This window comes from Dromaius novaehollandiae, chromosome Z, assembly GCF_036370855.1.
Source record: "Dromaius novaehollandiae isolate bDroNov1 chromosome Z, bDroNov1.hap1, whole genome shotgun sequence".
Lineage (NCBI taxonomy): Eukaryota > Metazoa > Chordata > Aves > Casuariiformes > Dromaiidae > Dromaius > Dromaius novaehollandiae.
This window is the reverse complement of record NC_088132.1, coordinates 70,205,724-70,228,773: the sequence shown is the minus strand read 5'-3', so window position 1 is coordinate 70,228,773 and position 23,050 is coordinate 70,205,724. Positions and strand designations below refer to the sequence as shown.

Below are 23,050 nucleotides of genomic sequence, written 5' to 3'. Positions count from 1 at the left end.
CTTATGTTTCAGAACAGAAGCTATTCGTTTTAGGAAACCCCTGCTCTCTTCGGACTATACTGCTGCATTACAGATTACGTAGCATTATATTACATGTTATGTTATGTAACGTATAAAGTATCTCATATTTCTCATTTATTCTGTGCAACATATGTAATAAATGCCATTTTTGTCTTGTTTCCTGGATAAATTGTCTTGTTTCAAAGCAGAGATGCTGTAATTTGACTAAGCTGCAGTAGATATTAACTCTAGCATACATGTATGTTGGTTTAGTTTTTATTAAATTGAAATTCACAGGTGGCTACTAATTTGCCAGAGCAGATTTGAGAGAGATTTATTCACGTTAGGATTCCTTCAGTTTGCTAGATACGATTTCTATAAATGGGCAGAAAGGAGTCTCATGTAGTTCAACAAAGGGAAGGGCAACATCCTGCACCTAGAGAGGAATAGCCCCATGCACCAGTGCAGGCTGGGGGCTGACCTGCTGGAAAGCAGCTCTGCAGAGGACTGTGGAGTCCTGGTGGACCATGAGCCAGCAATGTGCCCTTGTGGCCAAGAAGGCCAATGGTATCCTGGGGTGCATTAGGCAGAGTGTTGCCAGCAGGTCGAGGGAGGTGATCCTCCCCCTCTACACAGCCCTAGTGAGGCCACACCTGGAGTGCTGTGTCCAATTCTGGGCTCCCCAGTGTGAGATATACAGAGCTATGGGAGCGAGTCCAGCAAAGTGCTAAGATGACGAATAAGGGACTGGAGCATTTCTCATACTACTTAGTAATAATAGTATGAGACCTAAATGTACTGTTAGTTTAAAGACAACAAGTACAGCATATGTTAATGTCCTATTTCAAGGAAAACAGCCTGCAGACATATTTGTAACTTCCTTTTGGCAAAAAAAGATGGTAAATATTGTGAGTTTAAAGTGCTTGTTATCTCAGACACTTTTCATTTAATGGTGTGAGTTGTTATATGTGACTTTTTGGTGAAGTGTTCATTTTCTTGGTTTGAGTATATTGAAATCTAAATGAAATATATAAAAATTTAACTGTTTAAAGGTATAGCAATTTCACTTATATTGCAATTCTCATGTCCTAATCTTTTGCTTTTTTAGATATATCAGTTAAATACCTCTTCTATATCATTTTGAAAATGTAAAGAAAATGGTAGCTCTTCCTGTTAAAAAGAGACAATCTCAAGAAAAGGTTCTGTCATACTAACGTTGAAGCATGTGGTGAACACTATGAGGGATATTATATAACCTGTGCCCGTGTATATGTATTTTATTGCAGGGACTGCTAGCATTCACAGACCTTAATTTCAAAAAATTCTGAGGAGTCTGATTTGGAAGCTTTAGATTTTAGCAGAAATCCAGCTCTGGAACCATAAACTTAATTTCACTTTAAGGATAAAATCTCTGAGAAAAATTCCATATTGTCCAGGATATATTTTGTAGCATAATATCAAATTAGTCTATTAATTTCTCCTTGGATTTGGAATGTTAAAAAAAAGAAAAAAGACAATAAAACTAGTATCTTCAAACCAGACCTTTCTGTTAAAGGCAAGCCTAAAGCAAACTTGTGTTACACACAGAAATATCATACGTGTCCGAATTTTGCCATTTTATGTAACTCTGTTCTTCAGGTCCTGGCAGAAAGTACTGTATGTTGCAGGTTTGGCAGCTTTAAGCCTAAATACCTTGGATTAATGCTATTAAAATGAGCATTTTTGTAAGTTCTGCAAGACTTTTGCTTTAACATTAATAAGAACCAAAAATGTTTTCTTTAAGAACTGCCTCTGCAGAACCTCAGTCTTGGTCATACTCCAATAAACATCTGAAAAGCAGTAACTTCTGGGGCCATACAAATACTCTGCTTATGGAACCAGTTTCTGGATGTCTTCTTAAAAGCTGTATTGCACAGTTACCCATTTTTTTTCTTTAGCTAAAGATTGTGGAAATATCTTCCTTTTTTTTTTTTTCTTCCCCTCAGACTAATTTTTTCACCTGATTGTTTTGAGTAACTGTTAGATTCATGTTCCCATTGTGCTAGGTACTGTAAAATCAGGTGCTGTTCCCTGTTAGAAGGAAGTTGCATATAAATCTAAAATGAAGACAAAGTGTGTTCAGGCAGACTGATGTGAAACTACAAAAAAAGCAATGAGACAGTATTGGTCAGACGATGAGCAGTGCCATGTTAACAACATTATACTCTATAGTGTTTGTTTATTTTAGTGTCTAGGAGACAGTTTTGTTAGAAGATCGTCTGAGCCCTTATGTGTTGTGGATTCTCTCAGAAATAACAGGGGTTTTTTTTGGGGGGGGGGGGTGAGGGTTTTTTTTCATGGCAGGCTATTTGACTGTGTATAGTGGCTTAATTTTCTTCATGCATGAGGCATGCATCAAGCAAAAATAATCTTAGTGCCATTTTTAAGTCTCTTATTTTTTGTTATTAAACCTCAACAAATTAAAAGAACAAAACATGTATCTGTACTTTGGAGATATGTTGGGTATTTTCTTTTGACAGTTTCAGCATTGCAGGGGGAGAAATACAGCTAGATAAGTACTTTATTCTGCCCAGATAAGACTCAGGAATATTTTGAGCAACATAATGGATCATGTGGAACAAAAAGAGTGCTTGGAGATACAACTGCACGGAAGATTTTTAATTCCTGTGATCTGTTTGTTGCTCTAAAGTTGAATCTGATGGATTCTTTAGTCTAGGCTGGTTGGTTGTCTGCAGAGATTATTCTAGAATTCAGATACTGTTCCCTGTCTCTTGCAGGCTTCTTTTTCTCCCTTTCAGTATTTCCTTTGAGCTTAATGCCGTTGGCCTTCCGTCGCCTCTCCTGTGCAAGTATCCGTTTTTGCTCTTGAGGCTTAGGATGGTGCTATTTCGGACATTGCCTCTGATCTATTTTGGAAATTCCCAGATATAAGAGTCTCCTTTCTACTAAAACTTAGAGTTTATAATACTTTGGCCAATTTGGCTGCCAGTTCACGTTACGTAATAGGGTGCTTTAAGCATTTTTGGCTTTTGAATCAGAATGCAATCAGTTTTGCCAGAAATTGTTTGAATGAGAAACTTATGCTTAGTTTACGTTACTATGGTCAATGCTGAACTTTTAAAATATGTATTACAGTGTTTAATGTGTTCTGTGCAGTAATTCACAGATTGAGGAGAGATTTAGCAGATAATAGCTACTGCAGAGTCAATTGTAAAGTCACTACCCTATAAACCATAAAATGTTAAACAACTAAGTTACAAGTTGCACACTCAAAGTTTTGTTGATTATCTGAGTGTTAATTTTACTGATACAAAATTTTATAATAAAAAGTAGTTTCCTTAAAGTTAGGATTTGAATGCACATGATTATGTTCTTCATCAAAAGAAGGATACTCCTTTGATAAAGAAATATAATTTCTTGATGCACTTGAACAATACTTTCTAGTGAGATGCTGAGTTTATTGGGGCGAAGTTTGATGCCGTGGGAATTCATATCTGGCTGACAGATGCACAGCATGTGGATTCTTAGTTGTGGGTGAATTAGCTCTGCAGCTGAAGCATTAATATGAAGTAACGTTATTGTTCACTTTCTATTAGTGTGTCAAAATATGACACACTATATGTCTGGTAGGTGTGGAGTGTATATGCTCCCTTGTCTTCTCTGCCACCCTTGTCATGGGATGTAACCTGGTAGGGGGACAACGGGACACCCGCTCCAGATACAGCATCTACAATGAGCTGTGTACATAAAGCAGAATGCTGAGAGATGCTGAAGCTCTCATTAAGACTAAAAATAGATCTCTGATTCATCAGCTATCTCCCCACTTTTGGTTAATCTTTTTTGTCATCCTGCTATTACTCCATGATTTCTGTCCCGAGCTTTTCTGATCAATTGACTACAGTTAGTATACGATAGTTTTTGTTGACCTTATCATTAAACTTTTAATTGAAAAAGCTTTTGGAAATACTGTGCTACAATATGGAAGTCACTGGCCTCTGGGGCAACAATTTGCCTTGTTTTAGAAATCGAACAATTTTGTTATGTACTCTACATTTTATCTGGGATTGCACAGGGTTGGCACTTCAGGTGTTACGAACCTTAAGAAGAAATAAATAATCTTCTTTTGATATTTAAAGATAATCTGTAGTCGATAAAATATAAAACTAATGCTAGAAACTTAAGTAATTTGAACTGTTATTTCGTAAGGCCTGTGTTGCTTGCTTTGCATTGATTTCAGCAGTAAAAGTAATGTACTATGATTTTTCTCATAAGAAAGTTGCTATTTAATATTCTTTATTTGCTTTGCTGTTATTATTGTGATAGTGAATCACAGACAGTAGCTGGCACTATGTAGCAATGTTTCCAGATTTTATCAAAATAAACAATATGTAGATTTTGTACATTTGAAGAATTTTGCTTTTGACACAGAAACAGAATGACAGTTAAAGATATTTAAGAAATTTCCCATTTAGATGTGGATTCAAAAAGGATGGTCATGAGAAACCTAACAAAGGTTTCATTGCTGTATTGTCTTTGAGTGACAGCTAGGAAATGTTTTTCTTCACCTGGAGTACAGTCTAGCCTTTGACTTCTCTACCTCTTGAGAAGGTCAACAGTCAGCACAAAAAATTGCGCTTTGACATTCATATGTTAATACAGACAATTGAATTAAAGTTTGTGTTTGGGGTTTGTGATCCTTTTGTTATTATTGAGGTCTTTTTCTTGATCCTTCTTCTGAATTGAAAAGTCAATACTTCTGGTGAAATTTCCATGAATACATGGAATTGTATGGTTCCCATATTGAAGTATGGTATTTTCATAAGCATATTCAATTAAAAATTAATAAGAACTACAAGGACTATTGTATACTGATAATGAGCCATTGATCCTTGTTCTATGAGGAGGTTAAAATCATGGTTTTGTAATTTAGCTTCTGATACAGCTTTCCATTGCAAGGTAAATTGGTTTACCATTCCATTTCAACTTGCTTGTGAAACCCTCTGCCTTTGTTGTATCAAGATGGTTTGGTATGAATGGGATGGTTCTTCCAAGTGTGCCAAACTCTGTTTAATTGAACAGGTGACCTTCCAATTTTTTTTTCTGTGATGTCTAATCTTTTAGATTTATTAAGAACAAACTCTGCTGATCCAATCTGATCTCATGATAGATCTTGTGGATATGAAAAAAAGAATTAAGAATTTGCTATACTTTGGCTTCTCTAATGTTCTTGAAACTATCTTACATGCCTTTCATATTGGCAAAGTAGGGGAAAACGCAGTTTGTATAAGGTAGTAGTCCTGCAGGTTGGAAGGCCATATTTGGCACTACTTACTGGTATTTCATTGTGTGACTAAAGAGACATAGAAGTCCTACAAGTCTCTGTCCTGTTTTCAGTGCTAATCACTAATATTTTCAGTCATGACTTGAATAATCAAATAGAGAGAACCTTTATTCAATTGGCAGATGTTAACAAGTTGGGAAGAGCTGCAAACATTTTGGAAGCTACTGTAAATACAGATGCTGCTTTTGAGAAGATGAAAAAGAATTTTCAGCCCTGAAGAGCTGAATCTATGACATACTTCTTCACTTGGAGTTCATTTGCTCTAGAGGTCGTCTTATGTACATGTGTTGTGTACATAGCAAGGCCCTTACAGCAAACGAGCAATCATCTAACACACAGAAAGACTGGGCAAACTGTTATCTACTGCCCTGTTTTCAGAGTTGATGGTACATTTAGCTTTATGCATTTGATGAAACTGTAGCCCTGAACATAGAAAAAGATGGAAGAATGCTGACAGATCACTAATTTTCTGTTGTACAATTGAGTTTTATTTAGTACTACAACATCTTTTTATAGTAACTTATAGGTTGCTATAAATACAGAGGTTGCTTCTGAGAAGACAAAAAAGAATTTTCAATGCTGAAGAGCTGAATCTGTGACACATTCTTCTTCACTTGGAATTACAAGAGCATTCTTAAAGTAAATATGTTTGCCAGAAATGATGTTTTAGATGCCAACTTTGTAAATATTATTGCTTGATATGCTCTGGTTGAAGAAAGTAGTATGAGAGAGAGACACACACACAAATAAGAAGCTTTAATCCATTAATATCTGGGGTTTTTTTTCTTATTTATGGTATAGGAATGTGTATGGGTCTATTTCACGTGTATGTTTTCTTACTGTTGACACTTTTGTTTTAATATTGGCTTATAGGAGCTGAATTTAACTGAAACATTCTCTCTCTCTCTCTCTCTCTCTCTCTCTTTTTTTTTTTTTTTTTTTTTTTTTTTCCTTTAAATTCTCCAGTCACCAAATCAAATCTTTACAGTATAGCAGCACAGGAGATGTTATTCTTGTCGTCTCTGGTAACTCGCAGGCAAAAGTTCTTGACAGAGATGGTTTCCCTGTAATGGAGTGCATAAAAGGAGACCAGTACATTGTGGATATGACAAACACTAAGGTAAAGTAAGAAACGAACTGAATATAAGAAGACAATATAATGTAGTTTTGTTCTAAAAGTTCAGTAAGGAAGAGTGCAAAGCCCTGCCCCTCCGATGGAATAACCCTGCGTATTGATCCTTGCTGGGAACTGACTGGCTTAGAAAGGACCTCAGGTTACAATGGATGCCGGTTTGAATGTGAACTAACAGTGTGCTTTCATTGCATACGAGACAAAAGTGTAAACCAGGCTACATTAGGAGGCATATGGTCAGCAGATCAAAGGCAGTTATTATCTCCCTTTACTCGATGCTGCTTGTGTCAAGTCTGGAATACAGTGTCTAGTTTTGGGCCCTCTGTTCCAGGATGGATGTGGAGAAACCAGAAGGGGTCCAGTGGAGGCCTTCTGAGGTTTTCAGGCTTCCGGAGTCTGTGTACTGAGAGGAGAAGTTGAGCAATTTGTGCTCTTTTAGTCTGATGAAGAGATGGGTGGGGATCTAATAACAGCCTGCAGATACTGGAGAAGAGTTAAAAAGGTGATGGAGTCAAACACTTTTTTGTAGTGGCAGACAGTATAAGCAGAGGTCACAGCCACAAGCTGTGACTTCAAAGCCTCAGACTGGACATGAGTAGAATTTTTTCAATAGAAAGATAGTGCAGCACAGGAACAGGTTACCCAGGGAAGGTGTGGGATCTCCACCCTTGGGAGGTTTTCAGGACTAGACTAGACAAAGCTGTGGCTGACCTGATCTAGTGTTGGCTATTGTCTTGCTTTGAGCAGGAGGTTGGACTGGGTGACCTCCAGAGATCTTTTCTGACTAACCTTTCTGTGATTCTGTGACAAAATTTATCTTTTTAAAGGTGTATGTAGTAAAAATTGCCAGCTTTCCCCTTACCTCTGTCCAACCAACCTACAGAAAAATTAGACGCTATTGATCTGATCTAGTCTCTTGCTTTGTTTTTCCCTCACCTGTAGGAGCTGTCCATCCCTTGCCAATCCAGTTTGCCCCTGTTGAGTCAGGGATGGGAGGCTGTTTGTTACGGTTACTTCCATGCCATGAGTGTACAAGACTAATAAGCAACAATGTGCATGTTTTTATTATTGCTTAAAAATGCAAATGGAGAACTCATAATTTGACCCATAATTTTGAAATATTTTAACAGTTGTTGATTGGGTTTTGATCACTTTGCCACCTTATTTCCAGAAACTGGGAGAGAAGGATTGTGTTTACATATATGGTTTAAATCAGGTCAGTTTTATAAATAGCTTAATAGCCTAAAAAGTAGTGATAAAATCTACTGCTCAAATGGATGATAAAGTTGATTTATGTGTTGCTTGTAAAGTATATTGCCAAATAACTAGTCTAAATACTATTCTGCCTGAAGCAAAAGTTCTTGTCAGATCACTATTTCTTTTGGCTAGTAACATATGTATATAAACCCATCAGATGGTAACATCTGCCTTAGTTCTTGTTTATTTAAAAAAAAAAATACAGATTTTCTTTCTCTTGTAAACTTTTGGAATTTCAGTGTATTGTGGTCCAACAGTCAAAATGTTTTTTCTGGTTTTTTGGTTTTTTTATGTTGTCTCATTAACTTTTCAGTATTTGTGTCTCTGTATTTGGGCTTAAAGCAAAATGAAATAGTTCAGATGTTGCAGGTATAGTTTCCAAATTTCTGTTTGAATGTAGTTGATGAGCATGTGCCTGTACTTCAAAGATGTAAAGCCAAGTGGACAAAAGCATTTCATCTTCTAAGTCATTGTAATAACAATCTCTTACATTTGGATAAAATCTTTACCTTCTGATATTTCCATCCTAAAGGAATAGGTCCGACAACTCAATTTACAACTTACAATTTTTAATGAAAAACTCTCCTTAAGTTACATCCATCTTGGCTCTAGAATTCTGTTTCCTCAGTTTGCGCTAAGAAGGCTAATGTAGTTTAGTTTGTCATCGAATGTTTGTACTGTATCATTCTTGATAAAGGACTTTTTGTGTAGCTCACAGCAGCTCACAGGGCACCATGCTGACATGTACTGTTTCATCCTTTCTCTGAATTACAGCTCTCCTTAGAGGAAAAAAGTGATTACCTGTGTGGCAGTATGATGCCATGCTATCTTCTGAAAGAAAAAGTATAAATAAAAGAAGAATGGCTGGGTTTCTGCAATTCCAGAATGAAAATAAGCAAGGATGGAAGGAATGAAGATACATAAAATCTGTTAAATCATTTTGATTTCAGTTAGCCTGTGGTCAGAAGGGTTTGATTCTGCCCTCAGCTTTTACCGTTGTTCCATTTTATGGATTTAGAGTAATATACATAAAAGCTTTTAAGATTCTCAAAGGAGAAGCAGTGACTAATAGAAGCCTTTCTCACCTTTTTAAGTGCTTTTGTATATATGTTTATGATATTATCAATATTTCAAACATACTGGGTTTACATCTCCCATTCCTGAAGTTACTTGATTATATTCACTCTTATTTATTCAAAGGACTGTTAATTGAAGATCTGTTTACTCATGCAGTGATTGACCAAGAGGCATGTCTTGATAGCTAATAACAATATGGTTTTATAAAATATGATCCTAAAAATAGGTACTTTAAACTTTTCTTTTCTTAGTAGAGTTTGATTAGCATCTCTGTGTTTATTTTCTTAGGGTCATACAGCAATGCTCAATTCAGGCTGTTGGCATCCTAAAATAAAGGAGGAATTTTTGACATGTTCCAATGATGGGTGAGTATCAAGGCCTGTCTTTGTTAGGGCTTTTTAAGAGGCTTGTTTGGCTTTTGCATTTTGTTATTGTGCCCTAATTTGCTTTAAAAATCGTCCTTTTAAGTGTGATTGAGTGCACAAGACAATGTTAGATGAAATCTGGAAACCAAAATTTTACTTGTTTAGCTTCTAAATAATTAACGTATTTTATCTGCATTCTTTTAGTTTTGTAATTTAAACTTGCTTTTGATGATGATATTTCATGAGAAAGAGTTGGTTAAATTGTTGAATTACAAAATTTCTTGCACAAAAGTTAACACCCCATTTAACTTTATCTCCTGTTATATCCTCAGATTAGAATGATTTTTATGTAGAGACTAGAATGTAAATGAATTCACTGGGAAGATAGGGTATTTCAGTTGGAAGTTGTAAGTTTTAACTTAACTGTGATTTATGTTAGCTGATATTTGACAAGTGTCAAAGAGACTGTTGGAAATGAGTTTGTGGCTTCAGTCTTGATCTTTGTAGTAGGAATCAAATCGCAAAATGTCATTGTGGCAATTGCATTAACTACTAACCTTATTGCAGCTGTCAGTAGCAAGATCAAGAATGAGTTTTGGACTGATGTTTCAAATAATCAGTCCCCTTTGCTCCAGACTGACAGTGCAGAGTTGGAAGAGCGAGTTGCTCCTTCCTGTATCTGTAGTCTCTTCAATAGTAAACAGAAAGCTCTAATTGCTTTAAATGACATTTTTTCCAAAGGGATTGTCTTAGCAATCTAACACCCAGATATATTTGTACACAGATACAAAAAAATGATTCTAATAGGAAAGTTCACAGTTGCTGATAAGACTGTGCCAGAAGAATAAAACTTAAATACTACATTGTGATTTACGGAGTATTTTAATCTTAAAAACGCATGAAAACAAAGCCGACTGCATCTTTTTTTTCAGCTTGTAGCCACAGAAGTTTTACTACCTTAGTAGAAACATTTATAAAGTGTTAGAGTAGTTGTTTTAAAATGTTTGTTGCTCATTTAAATGTAAAGAGGGACTATTTTCCTCCTTCTTTACAAGCTTGAATAGTTTGCAGATAGTGAAAAATAAATTAATGTTATAAATTTTCATGACTGTCTAATTTTGTCCCACGTAAACAGATGTCTAACTAACCAAATATGGATTCAGTATGTCTCTGATGCTTAAATTGCTGTGAATTGAAATTGTCTGGTCAAGTAAGTAGAGTGCAGATAAACACTGCTGTAAATGGATGTGTAATTGCATTTTCAGGGACACTAAAAGGCTGACATCAAAGGAAAAATATTTCAAACCCATTTCATTTTGTTTCATACTAGTGACAGGTTTTTCCAGGATTGGGGCACATCATGTGAGAAGAAACAATTTGGACCGCTTGATTTGCAACGCAGGACTTGAACGTTAAAAACAGTATTACATCTGTGGAGGAATTCTTTTTAATAATAGCATAAGCAATTAAGTCTTAAAGGTTTAATCAGTAATTAATTTAAGACTGGAGCTATATTTTAAAGAAGTGGTAGTCTGAATAGGGACTCTGCCAGTGTCTCATGAGCTTGAAAAACTTAAGTATATTGATTCGAAGAGAGAAGTACAGGCATTGTTTTCATGAATTACGTTGTGTGAAGGTTTGTTAGTGAATAGCACCCCCTCAAAATGTAAATTCATTACTAAATGGCAGTGGTTATCAATATCAGTATTGGGTGAATTTCTGGCTTCTTTTTGGTGGTGGGGTTTGCCTTGCTTTTGTAATGTTGAAGAATGCACAAGTGGAAGAGTGGCTCTTAATAAGTGGTGGGTACTGTCTGATGATTTTTGAAAAATGGAAAAATAGCTGCTCCAAAATTTCTTTATTATAGTAGTTTCAGAGAGACTAGATGAATCTGTGGTTGGATTCAATTGGACATTTCTTACATTTTTATGACATTCTTCAGTTACAACTAATAATTACAGCAGAATATCATGCTATACTGCTGTTGGAAATGCAGTGTGTGGATTCTTATCAAGTTATCATAATGCTTTTGCAGTGTGTTTATATCTAGAGTTGGTGTGGTTTCCATGCCCATAGGTTAACTGTTGGCAAGGTTTTCTCTCAAGCAAAATGTTGAGACAAAGGCTAATACATCTTTCGACAAGAATGTGATTTGGCACTCACTCTCCTCAACGTATTCTCCGTTCTTTTTTATCTGTCAGGAAGGTGTGTACCCATACAAGCACAAATGAAAAGCTTTTCATTGTTGAAGAATCAAACACCTGCTCATCTGAAAGCCTTTTTTATCCTGCCAATGCATTGTCTCTCTCATATGCAGTGAAGATGAGCTCTGGAAACTTTGCAGTAGATTTGTGTTAGTTCTGACCTAAGATTTGTGCTAAGCATCGATATGAAATAGAATGACTTGAATTGCAGCGACTACTCTGGGAGTTGCAAGTGTGTGGTGCCATCTGCATCTCTAAATGCTGAGATTAATTCTCACATTGGAAAAGAAACTGCCACAACCGGCACGTGTGGAGGAGGGCACCTAATATTCAACACCAAAATGGGCTCCAACAGAGGGTCAAGTCTGAATATACTGATACAGGGCAGTGAAACCACTGTTGCCTTTAGTAGGCATGAAGAAAGGTTGAACATCTTCTAGTTTGGTTGGCTTGAGTCTGTGTTGAACATCACATGGAATACTAAAGCAAGGCTGCCAAATCCATAAATAGTTCTTTAAACTGCAACTTCTCCTTTGGCTTGATCAGTATTTCTGTGTGGAGAGTGTCTGTGTACTCCAAAGCTGGTGGCCTGAGCCAATGCTCAGTTTCAGAGGTGCTTGCAAGGAAGGTATAAGGGCTTATATTTTATCCAAGCTTGGATAAGAAGCTTGGAAGTTGCTGTAACAATTCATGCATGAGGGCGGTGTTACTTGAGGACCTGGGTATGCTGCATAGCAACATCCTCTTCACTTACGTCATTCTTAAAGAGGAGCATGCATGAGGTGTTGATGTGTGGTTAATGCCTCATCCTTATATTTTGGTTTTGTTTCTAGTATTTGTACTACCTGTGGCAAAAAAAATCATTCATAAATTGCAAGTTAGAGCTATTTGCAATGTTGTGGAGTATATCTTATACTGTAGCATTTGCATTATCTGTCTCTTTAATTGAATGGTTATTGCTTGCATACAGCTTAAAAATAAATTAAGAAAAAAGGCTGCATCTTCTGGTTAGTATGTTGAAACCAGGAGTTTTCATGATGCAGAAACAAGTTAGAAAGCAAACTTGTAAAACCAAAGGAAAAGAATAAATAACGTTTAAAAAGAAAAAGCAAAATTTAAAAAGCATTTTAGTGTAAATTTGTTATAACTCAAATTCTAACCTAGAGATAGATATTTTACACACTTGACAGTTTCCTTATAGGGGATTAAGGCTGTAGTAGTAGCTTAACTGAAACATAATTCGAATGAAGGCTCTTAGGATTGTTACTATAAAATAAATGTTTTGAAACATGGTCTGTTTCATGGAATTTATTCATGCAATTCAGATTTGCTTTAGATTTTTTTTTAAATGAATCTTTAGAATAGATTTTGACTGCAATGTCTTTTAAGTTGGGCTATTTGTAAATTTATTACAACGTCAGGCTGCATACATAGGGGTTACCACCAGGGAGTCTCAGAGTGTTTTGTATGACTGTTCAGGGACACAGTGTTTGAACTGAGAGCAAGACTATGTAAGAAAAAGGCACTGTTGCTTTCGACTCTTCTATTAGATAAACAGAAACTGGTCAGCTTACACACTGGAATGAGCCAAACCCCAGCCCTGGGAGCTGGAGAATTAAGTCTGAAATCTTCTTTGGTTAACTTGCGTTAGTTATGTGATTGTTAGTGACTAGACGTATCTCACAGTGGCTCGCTGCACTGTAACTGTTTTCCTTGAAAATATTCCAGATGATGGCTCTCTAAAACTTAAAAAAAAAAAAAAAACCTCTACTGTTTCCTTTTTAGGGGAGAGGAGGGAGGTAATAACTTTTTTCTAAACTTACCTTGTTTTTGTAGAAATATTTTTCTTTATCTTTGAACTAGAGATGAATAATATTTCTGTTGTGCTTTTGCAGGTTGTTTGGAGTTTGCTAGCTTGTTGGTAACAGAAGGACATAAGGATAATTATTATATTACTTATAGAACTGACAAATTCCTTAAGTGTATGGCTGAATAATACTAACAAATTAACCTAGAAATTAACTGCTTAGCTAAGGAGTTCTTTATTTCAGTGTATGCTTAACTGGGAAAAATCCTGAACGTATATTCTCAGAACTGTGTAATAAGTAACTCTTATTGTCTTTTCAACAGAAGAATAAAAGATTAAAATATTTTTAGAATAAAATTGTACGAAAAGGCACACAGTTTATACGTAGAAGCTCAGCTATGTTGTTCATGAAGCAATGTAGTAATTCTGTCTTTAAAAGTTTACATTGTGCAAATAATCATTTCAGTTTTCATTAATTTGGCTATTGTTAATTCATACCAATTTTTCAATGTTTTTAAATTAAATTAACACCAATATTAAAAAGAGCTTTGTATGTATGCTTTAAACTGTCATGTCATGGAGGCTATCACTAGATCTTTTAATGTCTGGCTGTGTGTTACCTGGAACTTTAAGTGTCCCACAGCTGCTCTTGAAAGATTCTGAATACCCCTAAGGCCCTTTTAGTTGCACGTACTCATTGCCGTTCCAGACAAGGCTCAGATACAATGTGTGATGAATAACATCTTTGTCTTTTTCCTAAAGCCTGTACCACCTTATTCGGGCTTATTTGGAATGCAGACTTAAGGCAAGGATCTGTCACTTAATTTATCAGTAGTATGTTGAGCAAGTCTACAGAACTGAATTAAAGTTTATAGTAACAGAAATGCCAACATTAATGCATTGTCTAAAAGTGCAGGAAAACTTTGAAAATGAGAAAGACTTTAAAAATTATTCTTCTTCTCTGGAAATATCCCTGAGCAGAGTGGCTTAAAAAAAAGCCACTGCATTTTAAGACATAACTGACTCCTTGTTTATATCATTCCAAAATATCAATTGACTTCTATGTTAAAACAAAGGAGGAAGAGGAAACGGATAATACTGTTTTTGTTATTTGGATGTTTTCTTATCACACATGTGATGGGTATTTCTGTATGAATAAGCAAGAGAGCTCAGTGATATTAAATGCTCCAGCAACAGGTGTTCTATGTTCCTATTCTCATATATTTTTTTCTTTTAGAAGTAGAATCGCAGCCAAACTTGAAATTTAGCAGTCCTGAACTTTGTGATTTGTTGTTGCAGCCAGGACTGTGGTTGCTTAACAGCTGGTTTACTGTAGAAAATTCCTCTCACAAGTCTCACCTCCCCCACCCTGTAGTAAGTTAAGTTAATGTTCATAGTCTTTAAAATGTATCTTAGAGAATATTGACTGCCATCCTCAAGTGACCTCCTTAATAAGGTACTTAGGGATAAATTTTGCTTCAGGGTAAATCTATCTCCAGTTAAGTAGATGAAATTATTTCAGTGAAGTAGCTTCATATTTTCAGAAATAAAAGTTTTGTATTTAGGGTACAACTCAATCCTTAAGACTTCTGTCAAATATGTTTCAAATTTGAAACTACTCTGCTCTGTAGGACAAGATGTTAAAGTGCTTTTTTTCTTTACCTTGGTCAGTAAATGTTCTCACAGTATGTTAATGAAAAAGTAAAGGACAGATTCTGCCCTAGAGAGTTGCAATGTGAATTATGGGCGATGACCATAGAAATGATCAAAAAGGAAAACTGAGAATGTTCTCAAAGTTAAATTCCTTATTTTCAGGTTAAAAAATATTAACTGTTTAACGGTGGTAGCTTGGCTGCCTTTTTTAATGGAACAATTGACAATAAGCTTGATTTAATTTGCAAACAGGATTTGTAGCTTCAAGCATGCAAAATATAATTCGTGATGGATAAGCGATGTGGTTTTGCATAACTTCCATCTATTGCTGACAAGCATTGCCATTTAGAAGAGCTTTCGTCTACCTTAGGACATCTGCTATGTCTTGCACTTTACTTAAGAGATTTAGCCTTTGTGGATGCTTTTGAAGTTTGATGTAGTTCAGTGAACAGTACTCTTTCATGATCACTGTCATCCCAACTACTTTCTACTTTTTGTATTTTAACCAATTCCATCCTATTAACCAAGTTTGCATCCAGAATAGCTGCTGTCTCATCTCCCTCCCACCAGCTGCCTTGTTTCCTTTTCTGTGTAGGTGGTAGCTATCAGTATGTGACTTCTCCTTCGTGACCATTGCTTTCTGACGTGTTCATTTTGCTATGTCCAGAACTGCATAAAGACTTGACAGCTTGACAGAAGAGAGATTTGAGCTAGGTCTGGAATAGTGCTGCTGAAGATGGCCAGCAGTCAGTCTCCTCCCTGCAGAGCAATCAGTCGCTCTTCCTCCCACGATGCCATTATAATTCTCTGAACTGGCAAGCTCCCTTCAGCCTAGATGATTCTGTATTTGTTCATTTGATGAGGTCTGTGCCCCATTAGTTTTGGGGCCAAGTCACCTACTGCAATTCACATACTTGCTCCTTAGAGTTTTCCAAAGTCATAGATTGTCGCGAGAGTGTCAGATTTGGGGTGTCTCCAGCTGGCTTTGGCCATGCACTTTGAGGGACAGCTCCATTGACTATGTAGCTGGGAGTACATAGCTTTCAGTATGCAAGTCCTGATGAACTGTATTAAGGCTTGCAGTAGCTCACAACTCCTCCAATGTTCTCCTCCTCCTCCAGTAGCCTTCTAGTTAACCACTGGTGGACTGAAGCTATAAACCCACTGTTCTTGAGTGTTGTAAGTATCAGTATTGCTGTGGATATGAGAACAGAGGTGTGGGAGTAGAAGTACCCAAGTAGGTCAGTGTCAGCAGAGCTATATTATCTTGCTGTTATGCAGAATACTGTATTTCTTTGAATCCCTTATCCACAATTAAAACTTAAGTTACACGTTCTCACCTTTTCTTGTTAAAAAGCAAAGAAGCAAACCACAACAGTGAAGAAAGCTTTTGAATAAATATCATTAGTCTGAACACCTTTGCATCAGTGTGTTAAATAAAAAAATTATGTTTATTAAATACAGTTAATACCGGTCAGGCTGCAGCTTTGAGAACTGCTCAGACAAGTAAGGTAGCAGTGCCAATAACAAGATGTTTGCATAAACTTCATGTGTTAAAAACTAAGCTTAAATACTACATTTATCTTCAAAAATTTGAAGACCAGTTGGCAAAAGATACATGAAACTAAACCTCTAACGTATTGCCTTCTTCTAAGGGATCATTTAAAAAGCTTTGTCTACAGGATCATTTACAAATCTTTGTTTAATTCTCTAGTCTTAGGCTTGCACTTCTCTGCAGTTTCTGGATTTACTTCTTAAAGCTGCATGGTATAGAGCCTACGACTTGCTTATGGGTCCAAAGTGATTACACCCCCAAAAAGTCACCCTGAATTATATTTAGTTGGGTCATACTTCTTTATAGGGAAGAGAGTGCAAAAATATTGAGAAAAAACAACTGAATTTGCTGGTCATGTAGTATGGCCTGGAGTTGCATCCTACAAAACATAAGGAAATTCTTGCCAATATGTATATAAATGTGTATACATACACACACACATATATGCATATGTATATATAGGTGTGTATACCCAAACACATAGGCATGTATGAAATTCTGAAGTCTGAATATTTTTGCTTCATGATTTTTGAGATATACTTTTTTATTTCAAGAAATTATTTGAGTTTAGGCAAATTTTCAGAAATAATTTAGAGCATAAAAGGAAAGAAATCAATTGTAATGAAATATTTTTATTTGTACCAAAATAAAGTTGCTTTCTATAATGGCAAGAAACCTGATTTTTTTCTTCTTTGGTCAGGTGAAAATTGGTTTATCTGGCAAGCACAGAAGTTGAATATTCACACTGCTTTAATGCTTCTTGAGCAATTTACTCCTTTTGAAACTGTGCAACAAGCACAGCAAGAAGGGACAGCTGTTTCAAAGCAATTTGTCTTTTGTTAGTCTATTGAAAAGTCTTAGGATTCTTAGGGTGTGTCAGAAAGGCAATAGTTACAACGCATATGCTTGCTCCTCTTGTCCCAGAACACTTGGTATTTCACTTCTCACCTGTATTGAGCACAACTTAGGTTATATGCATAAAATTTCCTTGGGGGAATTGTTCCCTAACCCCTTTCAGTCAAAATGAGACAGATTAATTGAAAAGCTGTTTAATTATTACATCTTCCCTGACTTTGGCTCATTTTGACTGAAAGGGATTACAGAATACTTTTGAGCAGCCTTGTTAGCAGATCTGATGGTTAAATAACTTCTGGCAGGATAGAAATGACAGGAGGCTGGAAGTGTTATCTTTTCCATAGGCTCAGCTTGATGTCAGAGAGGGAAGGGGAGGGAAAAATTGCACAGTTTTAAAACCGATAGGAAATTTCCCATGTTTCTGGCAGTTATCTGCAGGTTGCTGAGCAAACTCTTTCGTTGTAATGGCTTTGTTATACAAGTAGCTTTCGTTCTGGCAATTTCCTTTCCTGTCTTCTCCTATAAAGATTTGCTTATGTCTTTTATTATACGAAGATGAAATCCTTTCCCCTTAAGTATTCTCTGGTTAATTTTAACCTATAACTCAATTTATAAGAATATTTTCTCATGAGATACACATCTTGTTTTAATGACCAGAATTCTCTGATTATTCTACTATACTAGACGTAGTAAACCAAACTCAGATGTTTTTGTTTGATAGTGAGAAAGTGATGTGGGGTAGATGAGAATTTATTTTGGCACTTTTGCTTACAAAGATAAAGTATATATTCTATCTAAGAAAATAAGTTTCCGATTAAATTGGCACCGTTAATGTTCAAATCTGGTTCTGTATAAAAGTTATGCAATAATAACTAGTGATACTTAATATTCTGTAGCTGGAATTTTGGGGAAAATGTTTTCTTTGTTTCTTTGTGATAGTTGGAATTAAAGGTAATTCCGTTGTATAATAACATTTTGATTTGTTTCTTTTATCTGGGTCTTCATATATTTATGTTTAGATAAAATCCCACTGGTGTGTTACTGAATTGTTTAGCACATGAAAGATGTGCATGGAATACTTTTTGTTTTTCTTGAAATGAATAGCAGACTGAACTGGCATTTCTTAATTGATATTGCGTCGTTTCACTGGATGATGGTTGGTCTGGAAATGCTTTCAGTTTAAAAAGGTCTGTTTCACAAGTGGGATAGAATATCATGGAAAATCTGTATGAGTTTTTGTGAGAGAAAACTCTCATTTATTTAATCTAACATTTACGAATTTATGTATAATAGTCATGAGTAAGTTGCAAGCAGTAAGTTATAATCCAGAATCTGTTGACATTTCCCAGTGTATTTTTCATTATTTTCAGTGAGTTTTGTTTTGGACTAAAAGGTTTGATCTTGTAAGGGCGTGAAATTTTTGTTATGTATGAGCTTCACTGGCTGATAGTAAATCTTAAAAATGATGATCTTAAGTAATCAAAAGAACATGGTTCTAATGCAGTTTCATAAGATTTGGTTATTGTCTCAAAATTTTTATATTTGTATACTTTTAATTAAAGCATATTTTATCAGAGAAAGTACATGTCTATTTCTAGTAAATCCTGAACAGTAAGTATTAGTCACTGATAAAGAAAGTGTATTAATTAGTAACCTGAATGAAGACAGCAGCATGCAAGGTCGTACATGGAGAATATTACTTTCAAAATCGGACTTGTTTCCTGAAAGTTATTTAGGGTTCATTGTGTATGAGCTTTTAGTATGAAGCTATAGAAAAGCAGATGCACATCTTTTAAAAATGTATAGACACACAGAGGATTAACTTTTAATGATGACATTGTTAAAGGATTTGATGTTAGTATTCTGTTTGGCAATGACTGTTGAGACTACAGCTAAATTCTGTGTCTAGTTCCAGTGGCAGCATCCCGAAAAGGATGTTGGAAGACAGTAAAAATTTCGGATAAGAATCTTGAAACTTCCCTTAATATAGACTAAAGGAGCTGAATGTGCTTTAGTTTATTGAAGAGGATGTTAAGAGACTTGGCAATGGTAAAGAAATATTGATACAGAGATCAAATGTCTGATGGTTGAAATTTCTTTAAATTGTTAGACAAACGCATAATCAGGTCCAATGATCGAATGCTAAAGGAAGCAAGGTTTCAATAGGAAATAAAAAGTATGTATTGTCAACTGTGAGATTATGTGACTATGGAAGTGATTGTTCAGGAAGGAATGCAGTAAATTCTTTATCATTTGGAGCCTTCACGTCAAAATTTGCCATCTGCTTAAAACTGTTCAGCCACAAACTAGTGAGCTCAAAAAGCACCAGTTAATAAGCATGAGTTTGGAATGGGCATATAGACTTTTTGATGGTGAAATCTCTGATCAACTTATATATGTGACCTAGACAGTTACTTATGGATAAATGTTTTAGGCTTAACTTCAGCAGACAGTCACAGCTTATTATTCAACCCTATGAGGCTATGAAGAAGCTCTATACAGAAGAAACCCATACCTGGGCCTTCTGAGAATGGCAGAATTGTTTATATGTCAGAAGTCTAGCTATATAAAACTTCTTGCGGGAAATGGATCTAACGGTTTTCTCTGAAGTACATTAGTTACAAGAATGATTTTGAAGGGATAATGCACAACTATAAAACAATCTGCCTTCGCATTGTTACCAACCAATTCCTCATTGACTTTTTACCTGTTTTACCCTCTTTCTGCTTGCGAATCATTCCTCAATATATTGTTTTCCAGTAATTTTCCTTTGTAGAGATGATACACATTTTTTAAACCCAATTATATCATTCAAGTATTTGCTAATAAAGCTTTCCGTTAAATGCATTTCTCTTGAGAGGGATTAGTTTGGATTTGGCAACCTTTCTTCATCTTCTGGAAATCTTTCCAGACCTGAGATTTGTGAAATGTTCTGTGTACTAAGACACAAAATGTATGATCAATATTCTGCAGTTTAGCTCATTAATAGTAGTGGAAACTTCTGGTCAGCTAATCTCTGCAATTAAGATGTACATTCATTGGTGTCTGCGTGATTTAGAATCTGCTGGCAAACATTTCAGTCTCCTGTGGTTGAACTTTCGGTGAGATAAGATGCAGATCTTCTTTTGTCATCATAAACTTACTAGACCATATACATTCCTCCCCTCAAAATAAATAATTTACTTATACTCATTTGTAGCTTCCTTCTGTTGTGTGATTCACAGCAAATTAAATGGATAGTTAGCAGAATAAAAGGTCCTGAAGAGTTTCAGTATTAAAGAAAAAGAAAAGGTGTCTTCCCTTTATTGGTCTATGCTCTTTAAGTTTTAAAATTAATTATTCTGTCAGCATTTTTATTGTAAAACCCAATAAATAATTTAAACAGAGTTTTCTTGGGTTAGAATTTGGCGCTAAAACTTGTTTAGGGAGGGTTTTTTTTAATTACACAGTTATTTTTACATCAAATTTATAATAATTCTGATAATGGATATTATCCCATGTCTATAAGTTGGTATTTTAGTCTATCATGTGCCTCTCTGCAGTAGGAAATGCTTTTCCGTCAGACTTCTTGTTGGTAATAGTTTAATGACACTGAATGAGTATAGCACTAATATAAAAATGTACTTTTGTAGCTGTCTTTTGCAGACCATTAAATCAAAATTGCCATTTAAATACGGTGTGGAATATATGTTTCCAGTTCTTTCATCCAAACAGATTACCTCAAAGTGCTCATAAAGCCCATGACTAGTGTCCTGGGATCACTTGGGGTTGTTTTCTATAGGAACTTTTCCAAGTGGACAGAAGATGTCAAGTGTATTTTACATACCACACACTTATTTACATTTATTTACATAAGCGTTAGCCATCCAGTAACAGCTCTTAGTAACTCTAGAATGGCTAATTTTTTTAACAGAGAACCTGTGTTTAGAAGGGTCTAGATGACATTACCAGTCTCCTGAAGTACTGTACTTGAAAAATAATGGCATCGTCGTTTAGCTTCACATGTTCCGATATTTTGGGGAACAATGCATGCTGTTATCAAGTAGCTGTTCCACTTGAAAATGTTACTTACTCCCAGATTTTTATCCTCTGCTGAAGGCTAGCACTATTATGACAGAATTGGTGAAATGAACTGCGCAAACATTACTCATCTGCTTTGGTGGAAAGTTATTGACTTAGTTTAAAGACCCTCATTACTGGGTTAAAATCAAACGGATGGTTTGGAACTAAAACAGCCAAAGATGATAACGTCTTAGACTATGCCAAGCAGATTTTCAGGTAGATATATAACAACATCCATTTGTTCAAAATGCAAGTAAACGGAGTATTTTTAAGTGTGTGGGCTTTAACAGCTTGCTTATTTGTTTTCTTGTTTCTGAGCCTTTGCTTAATATTTCAAGCTCTTCTCTGATATTCTTTGAAGTGAAAGCTGAGCTACTCATACACTCTACCAAATCCAAAAGTTTGAGATCTTGGGAAAATACAAAATGTTGCAAGGCTTCCAAAAACAGTAGAGTTGACACCTTTTGTAGATGTGGCAGATCTGCCTAATTTGTTTGGAAATGCATGCAATTATTTGAAATGTAACTTAAAAGAATTCTATGCATAGTCAGTAACTGAATATAGGCAGACTTCTGGGTAGTGTTCACTAAAAGCCTTATTGCTTGTAATGAGTATTTCTGAATTGATAGTTAACTTAAATAAGGCACTCTCAAACTGTTGGAGATAATATTGTTATTTAGGATTGAATATTAAATATCTGCGACTAGTGCTCCATTCATAATGTTCAAACCAGGAGGGAAGTTAGAGGTACATGAGGTAACAAAGTTTTATAGCTTCAAGGAAACCAGATATTTCATTGTGTATTTATATAAATAAATAAATAAACACAGAGTAAGGAACTGAGAGGCTGGTACCTGATCCCAAGATAAAATAAGTCTTTGAGTAAAAAGCTTTTTATTCCTATGTCTTTTACAGAAATTTTAGGCCTCTGTGTCTGTTCTTTACCTGCATATAAAAAAAACCCTTTCTTCTACAACCAACTTGATTTAACCAGTATCTGAGATACTTAGTGTACCATAGCATTATTGCTTAAATACCTGCTTTGAAATACTGTGTAGATTATCTAAAAACTTGTTCTCAATAGCTGCATAGGGTAAAAATAAAGCAGAATTGACATTTATGAAAATAAAACTACATAGGGGGATTTATATATCCACTTCATCTATCCTCACTTACTGGATGTTTTGTTTTTATTTTAGCCCTAGAAATTCAGCTGCTTCAGTGATGAGGCTTAGGAAATACATGTTTCAATTAGGTTAAGTTCTGGTGACTTTTTTTTTTTTCCTCTGAAATAGTTTGTTCTCATCCTTTGGCATATAAACATGGTATTTGGCAGGAAGAGGGAGTGTTGTGATTGTGTTGGGGTATGGTTCTGCTGCTCTTGTAAAACCTGCTCTGATTAGTCAAAATTATGATTCTTTGGGAAGTCGATCTCTAGAGACTTGTTTGTAATATAGGAATACCTTCATCGAGAAATTACCACTATCTTGCCTGTGTGTAGTCATTTGCACTCTACTGGTGTAATAGTTTCCCTTTTGTCTTGGTATGTGTGAAGGTGTGAAGTCCACTCCAAATACGTGAAGATGATTTTTCCTAGATGAACTTGTCTATTTATAGATATATATACAGTGCAGAGCTGATTAAGAAAGCACAGCAAATGAGCAGGCCTGGTTAAGAGGAGTTTGAGTAATGACTGTGCTGGCCCTTGCTGAAAGCTGTATGTTTACAAAAGGGTTAGTAAA

The 23,050-nt window shown here is 35.5% G+C and overlaps 1 protein-coding gene across 2 annotated transcripts in view; it reads left to right on the top strand.

Moving 5' to 3' along the window:
* The window catches only part of LOC112983584 (WD repeat-containing protein 70), a 146,345-nt gene that overhangs the window by 46,590 nt on the left and 76,705 nt on the right, over positions 1–23,050 (top strand). For both annotated transcript variants that reach the window (XM_064502003.1, XM_026100799.2), the window contains exons 8-9: positions 6,308–6,461; positions 9,096–9,172. In XM_064502003.1, the coding sequence (XP_064358073.1) occupies positions 6,308–6,461; positions 9,096–9,172 (231 nt within the window). The remainder of the gene's footprint in view (positions 1–6,307; positions 6,462–9,095; positions 9,173–23,050) is intronic.